At 60.9% G+C, this 18,598-nt stretch overlaps 2 protein-coding genes across 2 annotated transcripts in view; one reads left to right on the forward strand and one right to left on the reverse strand.

The window, feature by feature from the left end:
- The window catches only part of MYO7B (myosin VIIB), an 89,063-nt gene extending 75,852 nt beyond the window's left edge, over positions 1 to 13,211 (forward strand). The window contains exons 30-47 of the mRNA XM_087819403.1: positions 584 to 751; positions 3,378 to 3,495; positions 3,581 to 3,707; positions 4,477 to 4,643; positions 5,541 to 5,722; positions 6,620 to 6,750; positions 7,135 to 7,292; positions 7,465 to 7,618; positions 8,096 to 8,251; positions 9,116 to 9,221; positions 9,899 to 10,012; positions 10,209 to 10,296; positions 10,839 to 10,945; positions 11,497 to 11,682; positions 11,977 to 12,093; positions 12,304 to 12,387; positions 12,598 to 12,717; positions 13,110 to 13,211. Of these exons, the coding sequence (XP_087675529.1) occupies positions 584 to 751; positions 3,378 to 3,495; positions 3,581 to 3,707; positions 4,477 to 4,643; positions 5,541 to 5,722; positions 6,620 to 6,750; positions 7,135 to 7,292; positions 7,465 to 7,618; positions 8,096 to 8,251; positions 9,116 to 9,221; positions 9,899 to 10,012; positions 10,209 to 10,296; positions 10,839 to 10,945; positions 11,497 to 11,682; positions 11,977 to 12,093; positions 12,304 to 12,387; positions 12,598 to 12,717; positions 13,110 to 13,211 (2,385 nt within the window). The remainder of the gene's footprint in view (positions 1 to 583; positions 752 to 3,377; positions 3,496 to 3,580; positions 3,708 to 4,476; positions 4,644 to 5,540; positions 5,723 to 6,619; positions 6,751 to 7,134; positions 7,293 to 7,464; positions 7,619 to 8,095; positions 8,252 to 9,115; positions 9,222 to 9,898; positions 10,013 to 10,208; positions 10,297 to 10,838; positions 10,946 to 11,496; positions 11,683 to 11,976; positions 12,094 to 12,303; positions 12,388 to 12,597; positions 12,718 to 13,109) is intronic.
- An 867-nt stretch (positions 13,212 to 14,078) lies between these two features.
- Positions 14,079 to 18,598, reverse strand: part of LIMS2 (LIM zinc finger domain containing 2) — a 39,428-nt gene continuing 34,908 nt past the window's right edge. Inside the window, exons 5-10 of the mRNA XM_087819942.1 lie at positions 18,443 to 18,592; positions 17,662 to 17,812; positions 16,710 to 16,802; positions 16,015 to 16,063; positions 15,761 to 15,836; positions 14,079 to 15,107 (exon numbers count right to left, since the gene is read on the reverse strand). Coding sequence (XP_087676068.1) covers positions 14,960 to 15,107; positions 15,761 to 15,836; positions 16,015 to 16,063; positions 16,710 to 16,802; positions 17,662 to 17,812; positions 18,443 to 18,592 — 667 coding nt within the window. The 3' untranslated portion in view covers positions 14,079 to 14,959. The remainder of the gene's footprint in view (positions 15,108 to 15,760; positions 15,837 to 16,014; positions 16,064 to 16,709; positions 16,803 to 17,661; positions 17,813 to 18,442; positions 18,593 to 18,598) is intronic.

Here is an 18,598-nt window from a genome sequence, read left to right on the forward strand (position 1 = left end):
GGGGCGTGTGCACCTGGAGCGCCAGAGCACAGAGCGCCAGTGCAGCAGGCACAGCCCCCCTGGGCCCGAGTGAGGAGGAGGGTGCTCTCAGGACCAGAGCTGCGGAAGTCCTGGCAGCCTGCAGGGAGAGTCGGGCAGGGACAGGCCCAGGGGCAGGCAGCTGCAGGGTTTTGGTCTCAAGAGAACAGGGTGACTTGACTCCTCAGGGCCCCTGAGCAAAGAGCCTAGTCTGGGTCTCACACAGACCCCACCAGAAGCCCCTCAAGGTGGCCACTGGTCACCTGTGACAGGTGAGGACTGGGTAAGACAGGGTAGAGGCATTGCCCACATTCACCCCAGTTGTGATGTCGGGGTCCGCCCAGGCTTCCACCTCTGCGTGGTTCCCTGAGGGCTGGCAGAGGAACATGGGTATTCGGGCCCAGCAGGTACAGGGTGAGCCCACCTGCTGAGTGGGGACAGGGACAGGCTCTCCTAGAGGAGGGTCAGGACTGGTTCTGGCCTGAGGGTCAGTCATCTCTGCGGGGCTGAGACGAGCGCTGGGGCGCTCACTCGCCCTTGCCTCTGTCTGCCCTGGGCTGCACAGGAGGAGGAGCTGGTGGAGCTGCTGGCCAGGCACTGCTACGTGCAGCTCGGAGCCTCGGTGCGGAGAGAGGCCGTCCAGGAGCTGCTGCCCAGCTGCATCCCATCCAAGCTGTACAAGACCAAGCCCCCAGAGCAGTGGGCCAGTCTCGTCACTGCCGCCCATGCCAAGGTCAGCGTCCATAGAGCCGGACTTTCCTGTGGGGGTTGGGGGTCTAGTGGTAGAGGCCATGCCCATGAGCACCCCACCCACTAGGAAATAGGAACTTTAACTTACCAGTTAGCAAAGCTCAGTCTCTCTGAATTTAACCAGTCCCCTCAGTTCAGCTTCCTATCACAGGCCCATTCCACAGTCCCTCCTCTTGGGTTGGCATCTGGGGTCCGAGGGCTAACCCCACACTGGTCTCTACCGCAGTGCCTGACTGGGCCCCAGCCTTTGGCCCAAGGGCCCCTACAGCTGCTGACCTGGCCACGCCCTTGCCTCCACCTCCGCACCATCCTGCCCCATCCTGTCCCCAGGTCTTTCTGAGGCCCTCATTGGGCCTCGCATGCTCTAGACAGCAGGGAGGGCTGCCTCCCCTCCTCCCGGGCTTGGTCGCCCTGTAGCTCGTGAACACAGCCCCCTCTGGGCTCGCAGCCTCGACACCACGCCTGCACTCACCCCACCACACACACTCAAGCTCTTGAGATCCCCACACCAATGCAGGCTTCTGTTGCTCCCTGAGCTTCCACCCCAAGAAGGGACAGGGAAGACATATATCTGATTCACAGACCCTCTGCCCGTCTTCCCCTCCCACAGGGACAGCCCTCCCCAGAGCGGCCCCTCAGTCAGAACCTCCTTCCTCCGAGGGTGCTGAGCTCCGCAGCGGGCCTGAGGCCTCTCCCAGGGGCCAGGCACGGCTCGCTGCTGTGTGGGACGACAGAGGATGAAGCCCTTTCGTTATGCTCCCCCCAGCCCCCCACCTCCAAGCTCCCTGTGGCACTGTGGGCCTAGGAGGGACAGGGTGGGGAGCAGGAAATGAGAAGACAGCTCAGTGCCTGCTTGTCAGGGGCTGACGGCCTAATGGCAGGGAGATGAGTCCCAGCTGAGTGACACGGGTGGCGGGAGCCACCCAAGTTCCAAGAAGGGCGTTGCAGAGGCCCAAGCGATGCCGTCTCCATTCTGCCTCTCGGAAGGTGGCCTGAAGTGGGCCGTGGACAAGGGTCTTGTGTGCCTGTGGTTTGGGAAATGTTATTGCTCTGTCCTGCTCATAGGGAGTTTCAGTGAAAGGCTCTGACAAGTCCTGCAGTAGAAAGCCTGTTTATTCAACATTTCCCCAACAGACTTGGCCAAAGAAGCCTTGTTCCACATTCACTCACATTCCTCGTAACAGACATTTGGGGCAGCCAAGCCCCTCTCGGGTGTTAATGGTGTTCCCCAGCCTGAGGATATGTTTGCAAGAGAGACGTGGACTTTTCAGGGCTCATATGAGAGGGAGGGGAACCAGAGGCACATGAACCTAAATGATCATGAGTAAGAAGAGGCTTCGTAATTTGAGAGGGTAGAGAATTAGAAAATTTTCCCTCACCTCTTCTTTCCAAAGTGAACATAGTTTCACCGATTTTTTTCATTAAATGCTTAAAATGTATATTACCAAATAAATCAGAAAATACAAATACTAAGAGAAAAGTGAAATCATCATGAGATCATCACTCTTAATATTGTGATATATATCCTTGCAGACTACTTCATTCACATGTAGACACTGAGATATGAATATGACTAGAGAGAAATATACCTTTTAAAAGTAAAGGCCAGATCCTATGGCAGTTTTCACCCTGCTTCCCCACGGGCCGCACAGCAGGGCCATGCTTGGTGCCACACACGCATTCCCTTTGACGACTGTATGGCAGGTATTTATGGATTACGATGCACTTTTCTGATTCCTACTGATGAATGTTAAGACCGTTTCCCATTTTCACTGTTAAAACATGAGGTGAACCACTTTGTAGATATAACTTTTACACACTTGATTTATCCATCAAGGTAAATTCCTGTAAAAGGGATTTCAGAGAGCATAAACATTCTAAAATATTTGACAATATGGCATATTGCCAACCCATTTATATCCCCAACCCAGTGTGTGAATGTTACCTGACCACTTTATAAAGTAGGAATAAGAGAAATATTTTATTCAACAAATAGTAAAAAGAATGTCCAGTTATGCACACAGAGCAATGGCGAGGGGAGAGGACAGGGTGGCGGTGGGGGAAGAGTAGGCAAGGGGGAGGGAGGGGGATGGGGGACTGGAGGGGCTGAGATGGAGGCCCCTGAAAGATGCTTCCCAAATACACAGGAGACAGGCTCACGAGGACAGGGAGAGATGCACCAAGACAGGCCACATGCCCGGGACAAGGTACAGACCCACGAGGCATGTGTTGGCAAGAGCCAGCCAGAGCCACAGACATGAGCCACAGACACACAGACACGAGCCGCAGACGCAGACAGATGCACAATCTGCAGCTGCCTGGCCTCAGCTCTCTGGCACCCCGATGCTGAAGAGGAAGAAAGCCTACCTCCCTTTTTAAAACCACTCACGAAGGGTCCTTCCCCAGAGCGGATGCAATAAGGCTGCACCGGCCACAGCCTCCCTGCCCGGCCCTCACTGGGATCTGTCCCCACTGTAGGTAGAGGCTTTGAAGATGACCCAGCAATCAAGCTCCTGGGCACTGAGCGAGTGTCAGCTGGAGGGGGTGGGTAGGCCCGGGTCGAGAGAGTGAGAGATGAGTGACGATGGTGACACTGTGTCCCCGAGCAGGCACCATACACCCAGAAGCAGGCCACGCCGCTGGATGTGCAGGAGCAGGTGGTGGTCGCTGCCCGCCTGCAGTGGCCACTGCTCTTCTCCAGACTCTTCGAAGTCACCACCCTCTCTGGTAATGGCAAACGACAGGCGAGGGGTGCAGGCGGGGGCCCCCTCCCAGGGCCAGCCCAGCTTTACACCCTGTCTCCTCCTGCCAGGCCCCCGACTGCCCAAAACTCAGCTGATCTTGGCTGTTAACTGGAAGGGGCTGCACTTCCTGGACCAGAGGGAGAGGGTGCTCCTGGAACTCTCCTTCCCAGAGGTCATGAGTCTGATCACCAGCAGGTGGGTACCCCCAAGGGGCTGCCCAAGCCTCTCCTCGGAGCTCAGTCCGTGGGACTTCAGGAGTGACAGAGAGAGGGAGGCACGCTGTTCCTGGGAGCCCAGCAAGGGTGGAGGGGTGAGGACTGGCTTGTGCAGTAATGCCGGTGGTTGGATGTGGGGCCCGCCGCCTGCCATCGGCCGCACTGCCTGGCTGGGTGCTGGGCCTGGGAGTCATGCGCTGCCCTCTCAGCCGCTCTTTAAACCCACCCCCCTGGGAAGGGGCAGGTCATCCTGCAGCCTTGGGGTGTTCATCCCTCCACTCCTTCCTTCCCCCTGGTCATGGGAAGGTACAGACCCTCTGGGGGAGTGAGCAAGGGATGGGGTCTGGGACATGCCAGGTCATAGCAACTCTAGGGTGTCCTTGCAGGCCAGGCCGCCCCCATGGCTCTCCATGGCTCTCACTTCCTGAGGACACACCAAGCCTTGGGGAAGGCAAGCCTGTGCCCTGCAGAGCCCCTCAGTTAGAGCCCCCAGGGTGGCATGGCCATTAACAATGTCACCGGTGGGTGCAGGGCACCCCTGGCCACTGCTTCCTGAGGCTGACCATGTGGCACATTCCCACATGCCATGAAGTCCTCACAGCGTCACCGGGGGTTGGGCCCGTGGCCCCCAGCAAGTCATTGTGTTTCCTCATCTGTAACTCAGGAGGGTACCCCCTTGAGGCTGTTGAGGGGCTGAAGTGGGGAGAGCAGAGGAGGCCTCTGGTCACATGGATCCTCTGTCCCCTCAGGGAGGCCCCGGGTGGGCCGAGGCTGTTGCTGTCCACGCTGCACCAAGAGGAGTATGAGTTCGTGTCCCCCAGCAGTGTGGCCATTGCCGAGCTGGTGGCCGTGTTCCTGGAGGGCCTGAAGGAGAGGTCCGTGTTTGCCATGGCCCTGCAGGACCAGAAGGCCACAGGTGTGTGGCCAGATGGGGTGGGGGTGTGGTTGGTGGGAGGGCAGCTTGCTCCCATGCATGTCACAGCAGCCATATGGCACGGAGCAGGGCTCAGGGACTTGAGCAGAGAGATGGAGAGGGGACCACGAAACCCTGAGGGACAGATCTGGGTGGAGCCCTCCCTTCCACAGCATGAGGAGTTAAAGGAGGTGATCTCCAGCCCTCCAAGGCACCTAGCTGAGGACTGCACCTCCCCTGCAGAGAACAGCTGGCCATGGCCTGCACTTGGGGCACCACCCCACAGCCATCCTGTAATCCCATTTCACAGATAGGGAGCCAGAGGCTCAGAAAGGGAGAGCAGCTTGTCCAGGATCACACAGCTCAGGGGATGAGGGGTTCGGATGCTGCAGTCCTGGAAAATGGGTGGGGCTGTTGATGCAGGGAAGGGAGAGGGAGGCTCACGGGATGTGGAGGGAAGAACCGTCAGCCCTGAAACCTTGTCCCCGTCACCCAGTCTGCCCCCACCACCACACCACGGAAGAGGGACTTTACAGATGAGGGTCACATGTCACCCAGGCTGGCATGGTCACTGCCAGCCTGGGCATTCTTCCCCTTGTCCGCACGTCTCTTGCCTCACAGGCCACGGCTCCTGATCAGGCCTCTGAGCAGGTCTCCAAAGGTAGAGCCGTGGTCAGAGCTCCTGCCCCTGCCCCCCGGGCTCCGCACCTGTCCAGGTCCTTGAGGGCCCACATGCTGGGAATCCTGCCACTGCTCCCTTCAGAGTGGACTTGGGCCCCCCAGCTCTGTGTCTCAGCTTCCTCACCTCTCAACAAAGACAGCCACAAGGTGCCGGCAGGCACCTCTGCAGGGCCAGTGGTGAGTGTGGCCTTCCTGCCTGTGTGTGCACTGAAATTGCAGATGATGGCACCCTCCTGCCCTTCAAGAAGGGGGATTTGCTGATCCTGACAAAGAAGCAGGGGCCCCTAGCCTCTGAGAACTGGGTCCCTGGCCAGAACGACAGGACAGGCAAGACTGGGCTGGTGCTCACCGCCGGCCTCTACACCATCCCTACCATTGGCAAGCCCTCGGCACAGCTGCTGGTAACCTCTAATGTGGGCACGTGGGGAAGTAGCCAGGAGGCCTAGCCTGGGGTCCTAGCTCAGGGTCCTGCATCCCACCTCACAGAGAGCCACGAGGCCCACCTGGACATCGGGTCAGCTCCGCCAGCCCATCACCCCTCTGGGGTGACCGTGGAGCTGGCAGTATCTGTGCCACGTTCAGGACAGTGCTTGGTACTTAATGGGAGGCTCAATGAATAGGTATCGCTTCCATCTCTCCCACCATGGATGTGTCCTAGGGACAAACCCATCCCTTCCCCAGGCTCAGCCTCATTGAAACCATGGCCCAAGGGGTCCCAAGTGTCCCTACCCTTGAGAGCTACTCCACCCCAGTCCCTAGGCAGGACAGATAGACATTCTGATGTGCACATACTGAGTGCCAGCTGCCTGCCCCATGCCTGCAATACAAGATTGAACACAACAGGGACCCTGCCCTAAGGAGCATTTGGGCAAATGATTACTCGATGGCGAGTATAATGGGCCACCAAGGAGCAGCACTGGTTCTTATGAAAGAAATAATAGGCTGGCCTTACCCTGTCTGGAAGATGTCACTGATGGAGTGACATTTGTGCTTTGGCCTGAAGGAGGTGAGGGCCAGGCAGCAGGACCAGGTGAGAGATGCCCCTGAAGAGAGGTGCCCTGGGGAAGGAGAGCCTGGTGGGCCTGAGAAGTCCTCTTAAGAGAAAGGAGAGAGGCTCAGGGAGGTGAAGTTACTGGTCCTGGGTCACACAACAGGTGACACGAGAGGGGCAGGCCCAGGCTTATTCTGCTCTGTGGTCCTGCCCCTCCTGTCACTGAGACAAGCAAGTCAGGAGGAGTCTATGGGAAGGGCCTTGTGGGCAGTGGCTCCTGGGCACCCACAGGCCTATGCCCCCACAGAGCTTGCTGGCTATGTCACCAGAAAAGCGGAAGCTGGCAGCCCAGGCAGGACCGCCCACAGAAGCCCTATCTGAGGAGCAGGCCAAGGAGAAGCTGCACACCCTGGAGGAATTCTCCTACGAGTTTTTTAGGTGCCTGCCCCCACCACACACACACACACACACACACACACACACACACACACACACACACACACACCCGCACCAGGCCCAGCCCCAGCCTGTCAGCCCCTCTGCACTCCCTAAGGAGTGCGGGGAGGCCACAGAGGCAGGCATGCTGTCCACCTGGTCTCCCAGGCAGGGAGGCAACCCTCTGAGCCTCCCACAACCACCCTGGTGGCTGGAGGGAGTGATTCTGAGCTGAATGCTGTGGGCAAGATGGCATCCCCATGGGACTCACTTCAGACCAGGCCTCCTCCCCACTGTGCCACACAGAGGCAGGTTGGGAGGGGACAGAGGAGCGGCAGGGCAGAGAAGGCAGGAGGAGGGCCCTCACATCAGTCTGTGTCCCGACAGGGTCCCGGAGAAGGAGACCGTCAGCAGAGCCATGCTCCACCTCACCCGGGCTCGGGGCCACCTGTGGGCTCACAGCCCTGAGCCCCTGCGGCAGCCGCTGCTCAAGCGCGTCCATGCCAACACTGAGCTGCGGGATGCCGCCTGTCAGATCTTCATCGATATCCTTCCCCAGCCAGCCTGCCCCAGCTCAGCCTGATGGGGGCGGGTCTCCCAGGGCGCAGGGCAGAGGCGGCAAGGAGGCGGCATGGAGCTGTTGGGGGTCATGCGGGGCGGGGCCCGGGTCAGTGGTGACAGGCAGCCGTGCCAGCCTATTCTCCCTGACAGCCACACCCATCCTCAGGTACATGGGCGACTACCCCTCTAGGCAGGCCTGGACTTCCTTGGAACTCACCGATCAGATCTTCTCATGGGCCCTCCAGGACGTGGCTCTGCAGGACGAGGTCTACTGTCAGATCCTGAAGCAGCTGACACACAATACCAAGAGGTCTGGGGATGGTGTGGAAGTGGAGGGCGCCCATGTACAGGATGCCATGCCGGGGCTCCTCAGTGTCCTCACCCCTCTCCCAGAGGCTGTGCCCACTGTTCAGACGGGGAGGTGGCAGCTCATGGAGGCCACACAACCTGCCCAGGCACTAGCAGTAACCAAGAAATGGGCTGGCACTTGGGCTTGTCCCCCTGACTTCCTGGGGTAGTCAGAGGAAGGAGGGCAAATGGGCCTGCCTTGGGCCTTGCCTGCTGCCACCCTTGGCCTCAATAAACCTCAACATGCTCTTCCACAAAATGGGCATAATACCCATTTCCCCACTCATGCATGTGAAGGCCTGCTTGGCATTGGGTAGCTGGGCCGTGGGCCTCTTTGCCCGTGGCCGAGCAGGCCTCATGTCCCATCTCCCCAAGGTGCCTGGCTGGCCCGGTCTCTGGGATGGGTTCTTCCTGTGCTGATGGGCTCTGTCACCCCCAGGTACAGTGAGGAGCGAGGCTGGCAGCTGCTGTGGCTCTGCACTGGGCTCTTCCCTCCTGGCCAAGCGCTGCTGCCCCATGTCCAGAAGTTCATATACACAAGGAGGAACAAGCTCCTGGCCCCTGACTGCGGGCGCCACGTCCAGAGGGCCCTGAGGTGAGCCTGCCAGCTCCCATGCCCACCCCTGGAGCGTCAGCCTGGGGTAATGAGGGGCCCTGCTGGAGTTGGCTTGCAGAGGCAGGACCAGACCCCAAGCCACTGAGGAGGAAGGTGGAGCGTGAGGGTCTCAGAAGGGTCTGGGGTCAGTGGAAGCTTAGGGCAGGCTCAGTCCTAGCTGCGAGCTCCCCACCCCCACAGCTGCCTGTCCAGGGCACAGAGGGAGCTGCCTGGAGGCCACAGGGCGACCTGGATATCCCAAGGCACTTATCTTCCCGCCTCGATCAAGGGCCACCCCTGCCAGTCCATGTGCCATCCCCACCTCAGCCCTCTTACAGCTAGGCAGCTTTCCCTCGGCTCTGTCTTGGATCTCAGAGCCTGTCCCCTGGCTTGGACTTTTGTAGCTGTGAGGGAGGGTGGGCTGGCCATGCGAGCAGCGTGATAGTGGCAGCCCTGGTCGTGGAGGGGAGATGGGTGCCCTCAGAGAGGCTCTCAAAGGCCCTGCTGGAGGCCCTGCCCTGGCCCCTCCCTGTGCGCCTGCTGTTCGAGGAAAAGGAAACACCAGCCTGTCTGCTGGAGGCCCTGGCCAGCCAGGTCCCCTTCCCATGTTGGTCCCAGGCCTTCCCCCCTCCTCAGAACCTTGGGTCACCAGGAAGGTGAGCCTGAGCTGCCCTCTGCTGCCTTCTCTAGGTCACGTGCTGTGCACCCCAGGCAGGGGCAGCCCCCTGGCAGCCCTGCCCCCTGCGCCAGCAGTGGTCACTGGGGTTTTGTGTCTGGCATATAGTTGATGTAGTTAGTTGGTGGCTGGGGATGGGTGAGGATGGGGGCAGGGCGGCCTGTGCAGCATGCACTGTCCTGCTCTAGGGTGGGGCCCCGGAAGCAGCCCCCACACCAGGTGGAGGTGGAGGCCGCAGAGCAGAACGTCTCCCGCATCTGCCACAAGATCCTGCTCCCCAACGACACCAGTGAGGTATGCCCCTGCCCAGACCCGGCCTCCCCGCTCCTGACCCGCAGCATCCTTGGTTACCTGAGGAGTGGTGACCCCTGAGAAACTGTCTGCCCCCCCCATCACTAGTGCCCTACAACCCTGAACTGAGTGTTGTGCACCCTTGGGTGCTCTAGGCCAGTACAGGGAGGGGCCACCCTGGGGAGGCTGCTACTGCAGTGTGAAGTCTAGATTGTCCCAGTAGGGCAGAGGGGTGCTCCAGGCCGAAGCAGGGGACAGGGAGACCAGGGACATTGGTGTGCCTGTGGAAAGAGCCCCTCTTGGGAGCTGGAGACAGCAGAGGGGACAGGTGTGAGGTGGGAAAGCGTCCCTGGCCAAGTGGCAGCAGCAGAGAGGGCCAGAGGAGGCCTAGGGGCAATGCACCTTCCAGTCTTGAGGCTGGGGCGTCCGCACGGGAAGTTCCCAGAGTCTGGCTACTGGCTCTCAAAGCAGGTTCAAAGGCTGGGAGTCTGCGGCCCACAAGATAGCAGCTGTGTGACTAAACAACAGAGCATCTGGCCCGTTTTCTAGAAGCAGTTCCTGCCCCTCTCAGGACAGGGTGTGTCCAGCCCCTCTTAGGAAGGAGCAGCAGCAGCAGGGTCAGAGGGGTCATCTGAGCTGAGCCTTGTCTTGAGAGGCTCCTGTGCCGCCTCTCTGCCCAGATGCTGGAGGTGGGCGCCCACACCAGGGTGCGGGATGTGTGCAGCAGCATCGCTGCCAGGCTGAAGCTGGCCTCCTGGGAAGGCTGCAGCCTCTTCATCAAGATTGCGGACAAGGTACGGCTGGCAGGCAGGCCAGAAACCTGGGGGAGTGGGCAGGGGTGGCCGTCCCACCGTGCTGGCCTGACCCTCAGTGAGTGCTGAGGGGCTGTCAGGACAATCTAGTTCACCAGGCCTGCCGCCCTCAGGAGGAGTTCCCAGGAAGCCCCTTCACCCGCGCTCCTCCCTTTGTCTCTCTCCCCACCCATCCCAGGTCATCAGCCAGAAGGAGGAAGACTTCTTCTTTGACTCCTTGCGGCAGGTGTCTGACTGGGTGAAGAAAAGCAAGCCTCAGAAAGAAGGTGGGTGTCTGCAGGGCAGGGCGGGGGTTCTGGGATGGAGGAGCTAGGCAGGGACTGTCTACCTACTTGGGCCAGGGTCAGAAGGCTCCCCTGGCATCTCCTGCATGGCCCATGCTCATTCATTTACCCCGTTAGAACCCTCATGTCATGGGTATGACCAGGCCTGGGCCAGGCATGAGGACCCTGCCCTAGGAGCTCTCCCAGCTTGGGCAGGGGCAAGGTATAGGCGTGGGCCTAGAACAGATGAAAGATGCACAGGCTGTGGGGTTGGACGGGGGCCTGGCCCACACAGGGGTGTCCAGGAACATTCTTGGCATGGGTGGCTTCTACAGTGTCTTGAAGGGTGAGGACCCGCCAGGGCCAGGGAGGAGGAAGGGTGGGGTCTTCCCAGCAGAGGAGCAGACTCGGTGACGGGAGGGTGTCTAGGAGACTGTGCTGCGGGCAGGGTGCAGGGAAGCTGGCAGCAGGGCCCTGGGCCATGGGAAGGGTATGGGCACGGCCGGGGCGGGCCAGGCTGCATGCTCACTGCTGCCCCTGCCCAGGGGCCCCTGTGACACTGCCTTACCAGGTGTACTTCATGCGCAAACTGTGGCTCAGTGTGGCCCCAGGGAAGGACCTGAACGCAGACACCATACTCCATTACCACCAGGTACTTGGGAAGGCTCCCTCCAGGGGGCTTTGGGTCCAACTGCACTTCATCCCACACCTACTCAGAGAGGTGGAGGAGGAAGGCCCATGATGGTTCCCTTGCCCCAGGGGGCCTAACCTCCACTGGGAGGTCCAGGAACATCCAGAAGATTCACCAGGGGCTTCTGGAGCCCTTGAGGCCCACTGTGGTCACCAGACCTACCCCTTGAGGGTTCTGGAGCCAGGAGCAGAGGGAGAGCAGCATTTGGGGACAGTGACTGTGCCAGCACCTGCAGCACAACCCCCAGGTGGCAGGGGGAGAGGCCCTGCAGCCTGGGGAGCACTAGCCCTTGTCCTGGAGGGTCAGCTACACAGGGTGCAGTTGGCTACTACAGTCACGTCGAGATGTTAGGGGTCTCTGCCCAACTTACGGGGGCTGTTGCCCCTGCAGGAAACCCTACCCTAAGGACCTTAGCTTCTTGCTGGCTCCTAGGTGGGGGTGGGCTTCCACCCCACCACCTGCCACATGAGGTGGGGGGCAACAGCCTAATGCCCAGTGTGTCCATCACCCAGGAACTGCCCAAATACCTGCGTGGGTTCCACAAGTGTTCACGGGAGGATGCTGTCCACCTGGCAGGCCTCATCTACAAGGCCCAGTTTGACAGTGGCCAGTCCCAGCTAGCAAGCATCCCCAAGATCCTGAGGGAGCTCGTGCCCGAGAATCTCACACGCCTGATGTCCTCGGAGGAATGGAGAAAGGTCCCTGACGGGGCTGGGAGGGACCCTCAGATTGCCTGGCCTGGGCAGGCTGAGCATGTTCCTGGTGTGGAGGATGGGCCGGGGGTGTCTGTCAGGCCTCCCCATGCTGTCCACGGCGCCTCAGAGACGCATCCTCACCCCAGGGGTGGGGGACGCACTTGGTCCTAAGTGACCCCCAAGCCGGCCTCCGGCACACAGGTGCTGCTCTGGCCTGAGGCCCGCCTGTGGGCCCCGTGTGGAGGCCAGGATGGGCACTGGCTCCCACCGGGCTTCACTGGCCCTCATCGCCCACAGAGCATCCTGCTGGCCTACGACAAGCATAAGGACAAGACGGTGGAGGAAGCCAAAGTGGCCTTCCTGAAGTGGATCTGTCGGTGGCCCACCTTTGGGTCCGCCTTCTTCGAGGTGAAGGTAAGTCTCACCCCATGCCCACCTGTGCTTGCCCCAGAAGGCCCCACCCTAGCTTTGGCCCCACTGCCTGAGCTCCCCCAAACACACATCTTAGGCAAGGCTGATTGCCAGGTTTGAGGGGCATGTGGGCACGTGTGTGCCTGCATGTGCCTCAGGGAGGTGGCCAGCTGGCCTCCCAGGCTGGGCTGTCACCGCCATGCTCCTCCCCAGCAAACCTCGGAGCCCTCCTACCCAGACATCGTCCTCATCGCCATCAACCGGCATGGAGTTCTGCTCATCCACCCCAAGACCAAGGTAGGAGCAGGGCCCCACAGGGCAGGGGAGGCTGCCAGGGTCCTGAGACACTGTCCCCCCCCCACACACACACAGGTGGGGCTATGGTCACCTGCCCTCCAGCTCTCCCACAGCCCCAGGGACTCTGGAGGACCCCAGGGCAGCAGCTCAGACTCAGATCCAGGGCCCAGGCTTCACCTGGCTTCTGCCCACCACCTACTCTGCCCCCAGGAGCTGCTCACCACCTACCCTTTCACCAAGATCTCCAGCTGGAGCAGCGGCAGCACCTACTTCCACATGGTCCTGGGGAGCCTGGGCCGGGGTAACCGCTTGCTGTGTGAGACCTCCCTGGTGAGCCTCAGGCCTGAGGGCCTCCTAGAACCCCTGGTCCCTTCCCCCAGCTCAAACACACAGGACCCAGAGGCACTGGGGACAGGGTTCTCCTTCTGACCACCCCCTACGATGCCACCAAGCTATTTACTATGGTGGCACAACCACCTGTGGGCCAGGCCAGGCTGGGAGGTCTGGAGGGAGATGAGGGATAGGGGTCACCTAAGAGCATGGTGGCAAAGCCTGGCAGTGGGTCCCATGGCCCTGGACTAGTCTTCCTGCAGCAGGAGCCCTGTTTCCATTCTTTCCTCCCTACCCCATTACCCCTGAGACAAAAGCTGAGCACTCCCAGGCCCTGGCCACTATCCTCAACTGGACCCCACAGCCTCTGACCCCACCCTTTCTTTGTCCAGGGCTACAAGATGGATGACCTGCTGACCTCGTATGTGCAGCAGCTCCTGAGCACCGTGAGCAAGCAGCGGGGCATGCGGGCCCCAGCCCCAGCTCATCCTTAGCAGGGGGATCACTTGCCCATGCAGTCACCCTTCCCAATCTGGGGCCCTTGGGCCCAGGGCCTGTGCAGGCAGCCTTTCATGCTGCTCTTTCCCCAAAACACACACACTCCATATTCCTTGGCTCTCCAGGCAGGACCCCTCTCCCAGGTGCTGACCATGGGGCTTAAGGAAAGAGGCCAGGGCAGGGCCATGGGTGTCAGGCCCCTGGGTTGGTGGGTGGATGGCTGAGACAACCCCCCAAGAATGTACAATAAAGTTTCCTGGAGCAGTGGGGAGTGTGTCAGTGAGAGGGAGAGGGGAGGGCTCAGGTGGCAGGAGGTCTGGGAGGCACTGGCCAGCAAAGTTTCTCTTCCAGAAAAAGCAGAAAGCATTGTGATTTCTCCAGGGACACCCAAGTGGCAACTCCATTCTCAGAGAGTGACTGACTTGGTTTCCCCTCCTACCCCTCTCTCCCTCCCATTTCTTGGATTAGGGAGAAGCCCCTCTCTCTGCACACCTCCTCCTTCCCCTGCAGGACAATGAATGGGACACAATTGCTGCCAAAAACGCCAGACAGAGGTAGAGGCTGCAGGCTTCATGCTGAGACTTGCCTCTGCCCAGGCAGGAGGCAGAGCTGGGTGCAGGGCCTTAAAGGCCTGCCTCACCTCGCACTGGCAGCCCACTCCCTCTACCATGCCATCCTTCCTGGACGGAGGGTTCTGGCTGCCTTGTCTTCAGCCCTGGTGGGAGCCTGGCCCTGGGAACAGGCTGTCTGTCATCTGCTGCTGTAAGTGTTCACAGCCTGCAGCACTGTGTCCAAGGGGCCACTGCCCACCTCCTCACCCTGCGACCATACACCATGCAGGCCAGCCAAATAGTTGTGTAAATAAGCCTTTATTCATTGTGCAAGTGTGAATCACATCAGGTCCTGTGCTGGCCAAGGAGGAAGTACCCTCCCTGGAGAGTAGGAACCGCCATTCCCCTGGCCCCACCACCATCTGGCCCTGGCTGCACCCAAAAGCTTAATGTGTGCCTTGGAGGTAGGGGTGCAGCTAGAGAGACTGCAGTGACCAGAGAGGAGCATTGGGGAACCACAGTGGCCCAGGCCTGGGATGGTGTGGCCAAGGCCAGATTTCAGGAAGGAAGCCTCCTGAGGGTGGGGGAAGGGGGGCCCTAGTCCCTCCTGCTGATTGGTGGGGTTGGGGCACAGGGATCCTACTTGGTTGAGTGAGTGCGTGGCTGAGGGAGGGAAGGGTGGTTCCCCAGAGGCCCCCTTTCGTGTGGCCCTGGTCCTGGGGCTGAGGCAGCTGGCTGCCTGCTGTGTGGGGCCACATGTGTGCACAGAGGGGCCACTCTGAGCAAAGGTTGGCCAAGCCCCCACAGAAGAATGTGAGCTGTCAGGCCCCCTCTGGGGACAGAACAGGTCTGCCAGGCAGGGCTGGGAGCAGTGCCCACTCCAGAGCCAGGTGACTCCAGGCCCCAGTTTCCTCCTGTCCCTTGAAGACTTCAGGCTAAAGCTGGTGAGCACAGGCCTGTCACAGGCTCACCAGGCTCCAGGGCCCCACTTCTGCCCCATGCTGCAGAAGAGGGAGAGGAACCCATAGCAAGGGAAAGAAGAGCCCTGGGGAGAAGGCAAGAGAAGGGAGCAGAGGAAAAAGGAGGGAGTGCTGACCCGAGAGAAGGGGGCAGATGAAGGGAGGTGAGGTGAGCAGGGAGGTGGCAGCAGCCGGGCAGCAGGAAGGAGCGAAGGGAGGACAGGAGGGGGCCTCTCAGGTGGCAGTGAGGCCCACAGACTTGGGGTGGGCCTTGCGGGTGGCCAGCTCCGTCAGCTTCTTCAGCCGCTTCTTCAGCTCCAGTGGGAAGTTCTCGTAGCATCTCTTACACACGGGCTTCATGTCGAACTCCACAAACTTGTTCCTGGGAAGGAAGTGCAGCAGTCGGGAGAGCCCCATGCCCAGCAACTCGGAGCCTGGTTTCCCCTGACCCCCCAGAGCAGCACCTGCTCTCCACCCCCAGCCCCCAGCCCCCCCACCAGTCTGCCCCAGCCAGCAGGCCAGTCCCCAGGGTAAGCTTCTGGCCAGAGGTCACAGTGGGCGGGGAGATAGGCCTTCAGGCCTCCATTCCCTTCTAAGGGCTTCTCTCAGATTCGGACACTTTGGAACACACCCAGCTTCCTGCTGCCCTCAGCCACCTGGGCTCCACCTCACCTACAGCTCTGGCCACCCTGCACCGCCCCCCCCCCATGGCTTCCTGGGTGAACCAGTGGCCTGACTCCTTTGCCTCTGAATTTGCTGTTTCCTGGGCTAGGACACCCTTCCCTCCCCAGAACCCAATGTCCTTGTGGGTGGGTGTTACTCCTCTCACTGTGCCCTGGAGGGTCCCTGGACCTGCTTCCATGGGGCTGGAGCTGCCCCTTGCCCCCACTGCGCCCCAGGGCCTGACAACAGCAGGTGTCCAAGGAGGCCTGATGAAAGTCAGGGTCCATAGAGCCCATACTCCACCAGGAGGAGACGCTGTGTAGGCCCCTCTCCGCCCACCGCAGGCGCCCCTGGGAGGCTGGCAGGACTTACTTCAGGGTGAGCTTGCTGTTGCAGGTGGAGCAGGAGAAGCAGTTCACACACCAGGCCTTGTTGAGGGCTGACACTACTGTGAGGGCAGAGGAGTAGGGCTTAGCACGCCTCCCACAGGCCCCCTTAGCTCCTCCTGCAGGCCCAGCTACGCAAAGTGAGGGCCAGCTGGGCCCACAGCTGCAGACCCACAGCCCAGAGGGACAGCAGGGAAGAGGGGCGGGGGAAGGGGGGACCCAAGGACAGAAGTGCCTTACCGTCGCCCTCGATCACATGGCTGCAGTTGTAGCAGACGTCCCCAAAGAGCTGTGGACAAGCAGTTGCACAGGCAGTGGTGCCCCGGCCCAGGGCCAAGGGAGTATGGCCCCCCGCCCACCTGGGCCTCAGGATCCACCTGGGCCTTCTGGGCCCTTCTGCCAGGGCACAGCCTTAGACATGAGGTGAGGCACCCCGGCCCATCAGAGTTGCTCCCTGGGAAGGACAGGTTGAGGCACTGTTCCCCAAAATGCCCCTTTGCTCCTCCTGGTATCCTGAGGGGTGTGGCCAAGGCAGTAACCCGTCTTCCACCCCAGAGCAGGTGGGGGCCTTGCCAGGCACGGCAGGAGCAGGGTGATGGCCTACATCAGTCCCGTGAACCCCGAGCGCCACACTGTCTTCTTGTTCGGTCCCTACAAGAGGCCTGGGCCATGGAGCTCACTTCTCAAATGAGGACATGAGGCAGAGCGGGCTGCCCAGGTCTAGACCCTGCACTGGGAGCCTCGGCACCACAACGGGTGCCTGAAGGGCTGCCCCACATGCTCTCCTGCTCTGACTTCCCGCTGCTCACACAGCAGACTTCCCAGCACTCTTCCTGTGGCCTCCCCGTGGCCCCTCAGCCCCCAACAAGGCACATGGCCTCCCTTTCAAATCTGCATCCCTGCGGACCCTGCCAGCCTGCCCCGCCCCGCCTCACCTGGCTGTAGTGGGTCTCGCAGTAGGCCAGGCCCTTCTTCTCATAGTGCCTGTGCCCCAGGAACGGCTTCTCACACTTGGCACAGACGAAATGCTGGGAGGAGAGGGCGTGGGTGGGCAGCTTAGGCCGGAGCAGTGACCCCGGGACAGGAAGCAAAGGCCAGCGGGCGGCGTGCCTTGCTGGGCTCACAGGGACTGCCCCCGGGTCAGGAGACCCTCCTTCCCAAACACCCAGTGGGTGACCCTGCACATCCCCGTCTCCTCTGGGCGTGCTCCACCCCGAACACCGTGACCCGACTCAGGTGCTGGTGAGGTGCCTGCTGTGTAGCGGCCGTCCCGGGTGAGCTGCTCTGTTGTTTGCCTGGTGCCTTCTTGGAAGGCGGCATGTGTCTGTGTCCCATGGACGCTCCCCTAGAGGCCCCGGGGTCACTGAGCAGCATCTTCCAGTACAGTGACAATTATTCAGCCGCCCCGAGTGCTGGGGGCCAGGTGTGCATTCTGAAGATGCCACTCAAGGCAGAGCTCCTGGGACAAGAGCCGGCCAGGGCCTGTGTCCAGGCAGTGTCCCCCCATCAGAGTGCACAGTGCAGGGCAGTGCTCGGGGTAACCCGGGTGATGTACCCGAGGCGCTCACCAACAGGTCGACCCAGCTTCTGGGTCTCCATGGGTTGCAGACACAGCCAGTTCTGTCAACCACAATCCCACAGCCCCTACGATTTTCTCATGACTCTGGAATCCTCTAGAAGGCCAGCCAGGGGAGGAAGGGGAGTGTCTCCTAGTTAATACAGATGAGCTGGTGCCAGATCAGGGGCGAGGAGGGAAAGCACCCAAGAGAAAGGTGCCTGCTGGGAGCCAGCCACGTAGCCGGGATGGGAGTGTGGAGGGGATGCCAGGCCAGAATCCCACTGTGACCGCAAGCCAGGGACCCCTTCCTCTTAGGGCACCATGCTCACCTCCACGTGCCACTGCTTGCCCAGGGCATTGACCACACGGCCCTCGATGGGCCGGCGGCAGGCTCCACAGATGGGCACACCCATCTTGTCATGGCATGGCAGGCAGTAGAGTTCCCCCTTCAGCTCTCGGGCCTCAGCAGTCAGCTCCTTCCTAAAAGACAATGTGGAGCCCCCAGAGGACACCCCTGCCCTTCTTCAGGGCCCACTGACAGGGGCCACAGCACCCCTCCAGCCCCAGGGAGCAGCCTCCCGAGGGAGCAGAGCCCCCCTCTGTTCCAGCAGAGCACCCTGGGAGATGGCTCTTTGATCTCTGGTCTCTTTGAGGGCTTCCTGTACCCCAGACAGGCCCCGGGCAGGATTCCTGCACAGTACTTGCAGGAGGCAGCCTGCGACAGTCCTGTTAAGTCCTCTGAGAAGCATGTCTGTTCTCTAGGCCCCTCCATACCAGACTGGGGAGCTGGGGCAGGCAGGAGGGAATGGCTCTGCAGCCTCTCTTCCCTCTCTCCTCCACTCTACACCACCAGCAGCAAACCTCCTCCTCACCCTCGCCCACCCTCCCTGCCTCTGATTCCTTCCTGTCAGCTCCATCCAGGGGCCCAGCCCTCCCTCACCCCCTGCCATTCTGGGCCATATGCTCTGTCCTCCCTGAACAGAGCCCTGGAGAAGGGCTTCCTGCAGGGTTGCATCCCAGGCCCCTTTACCTTCTCCAGCACCCCTCTCCTGCCCCATCACTGCTGAGGGTGGGGTATCACCCTGCTCTCCACCAGCCCAGCCCCAGTACCTGCAGTGGGTGCAGCTGAAGTGGTCTGGGTGGTACGTGTCACTCCTAAACATGAGAGGCTGCTCCTCAATGACCAGGTGGCACCGCTGACAGATGTACTTGCCCAAGCCCTTGGCCTTCTCACGGTTGTGGCAGGGCCGGCACAGGTGTCTATGG

This window comes from Miniopterus natalensis, chromosome 8, assembly GCF_054644295.1.
Source record: "Miniopterus natalensis isolate mMinNat1 chromosome 8, mMinNat1.hap1, whole genome shotgun sequence".
NCBI lineage: Eukaryota > Metazoa > Chordata > Mammalia > Chiroptera > Miniopteridae > Miniopterus > Miniopterus natalensis.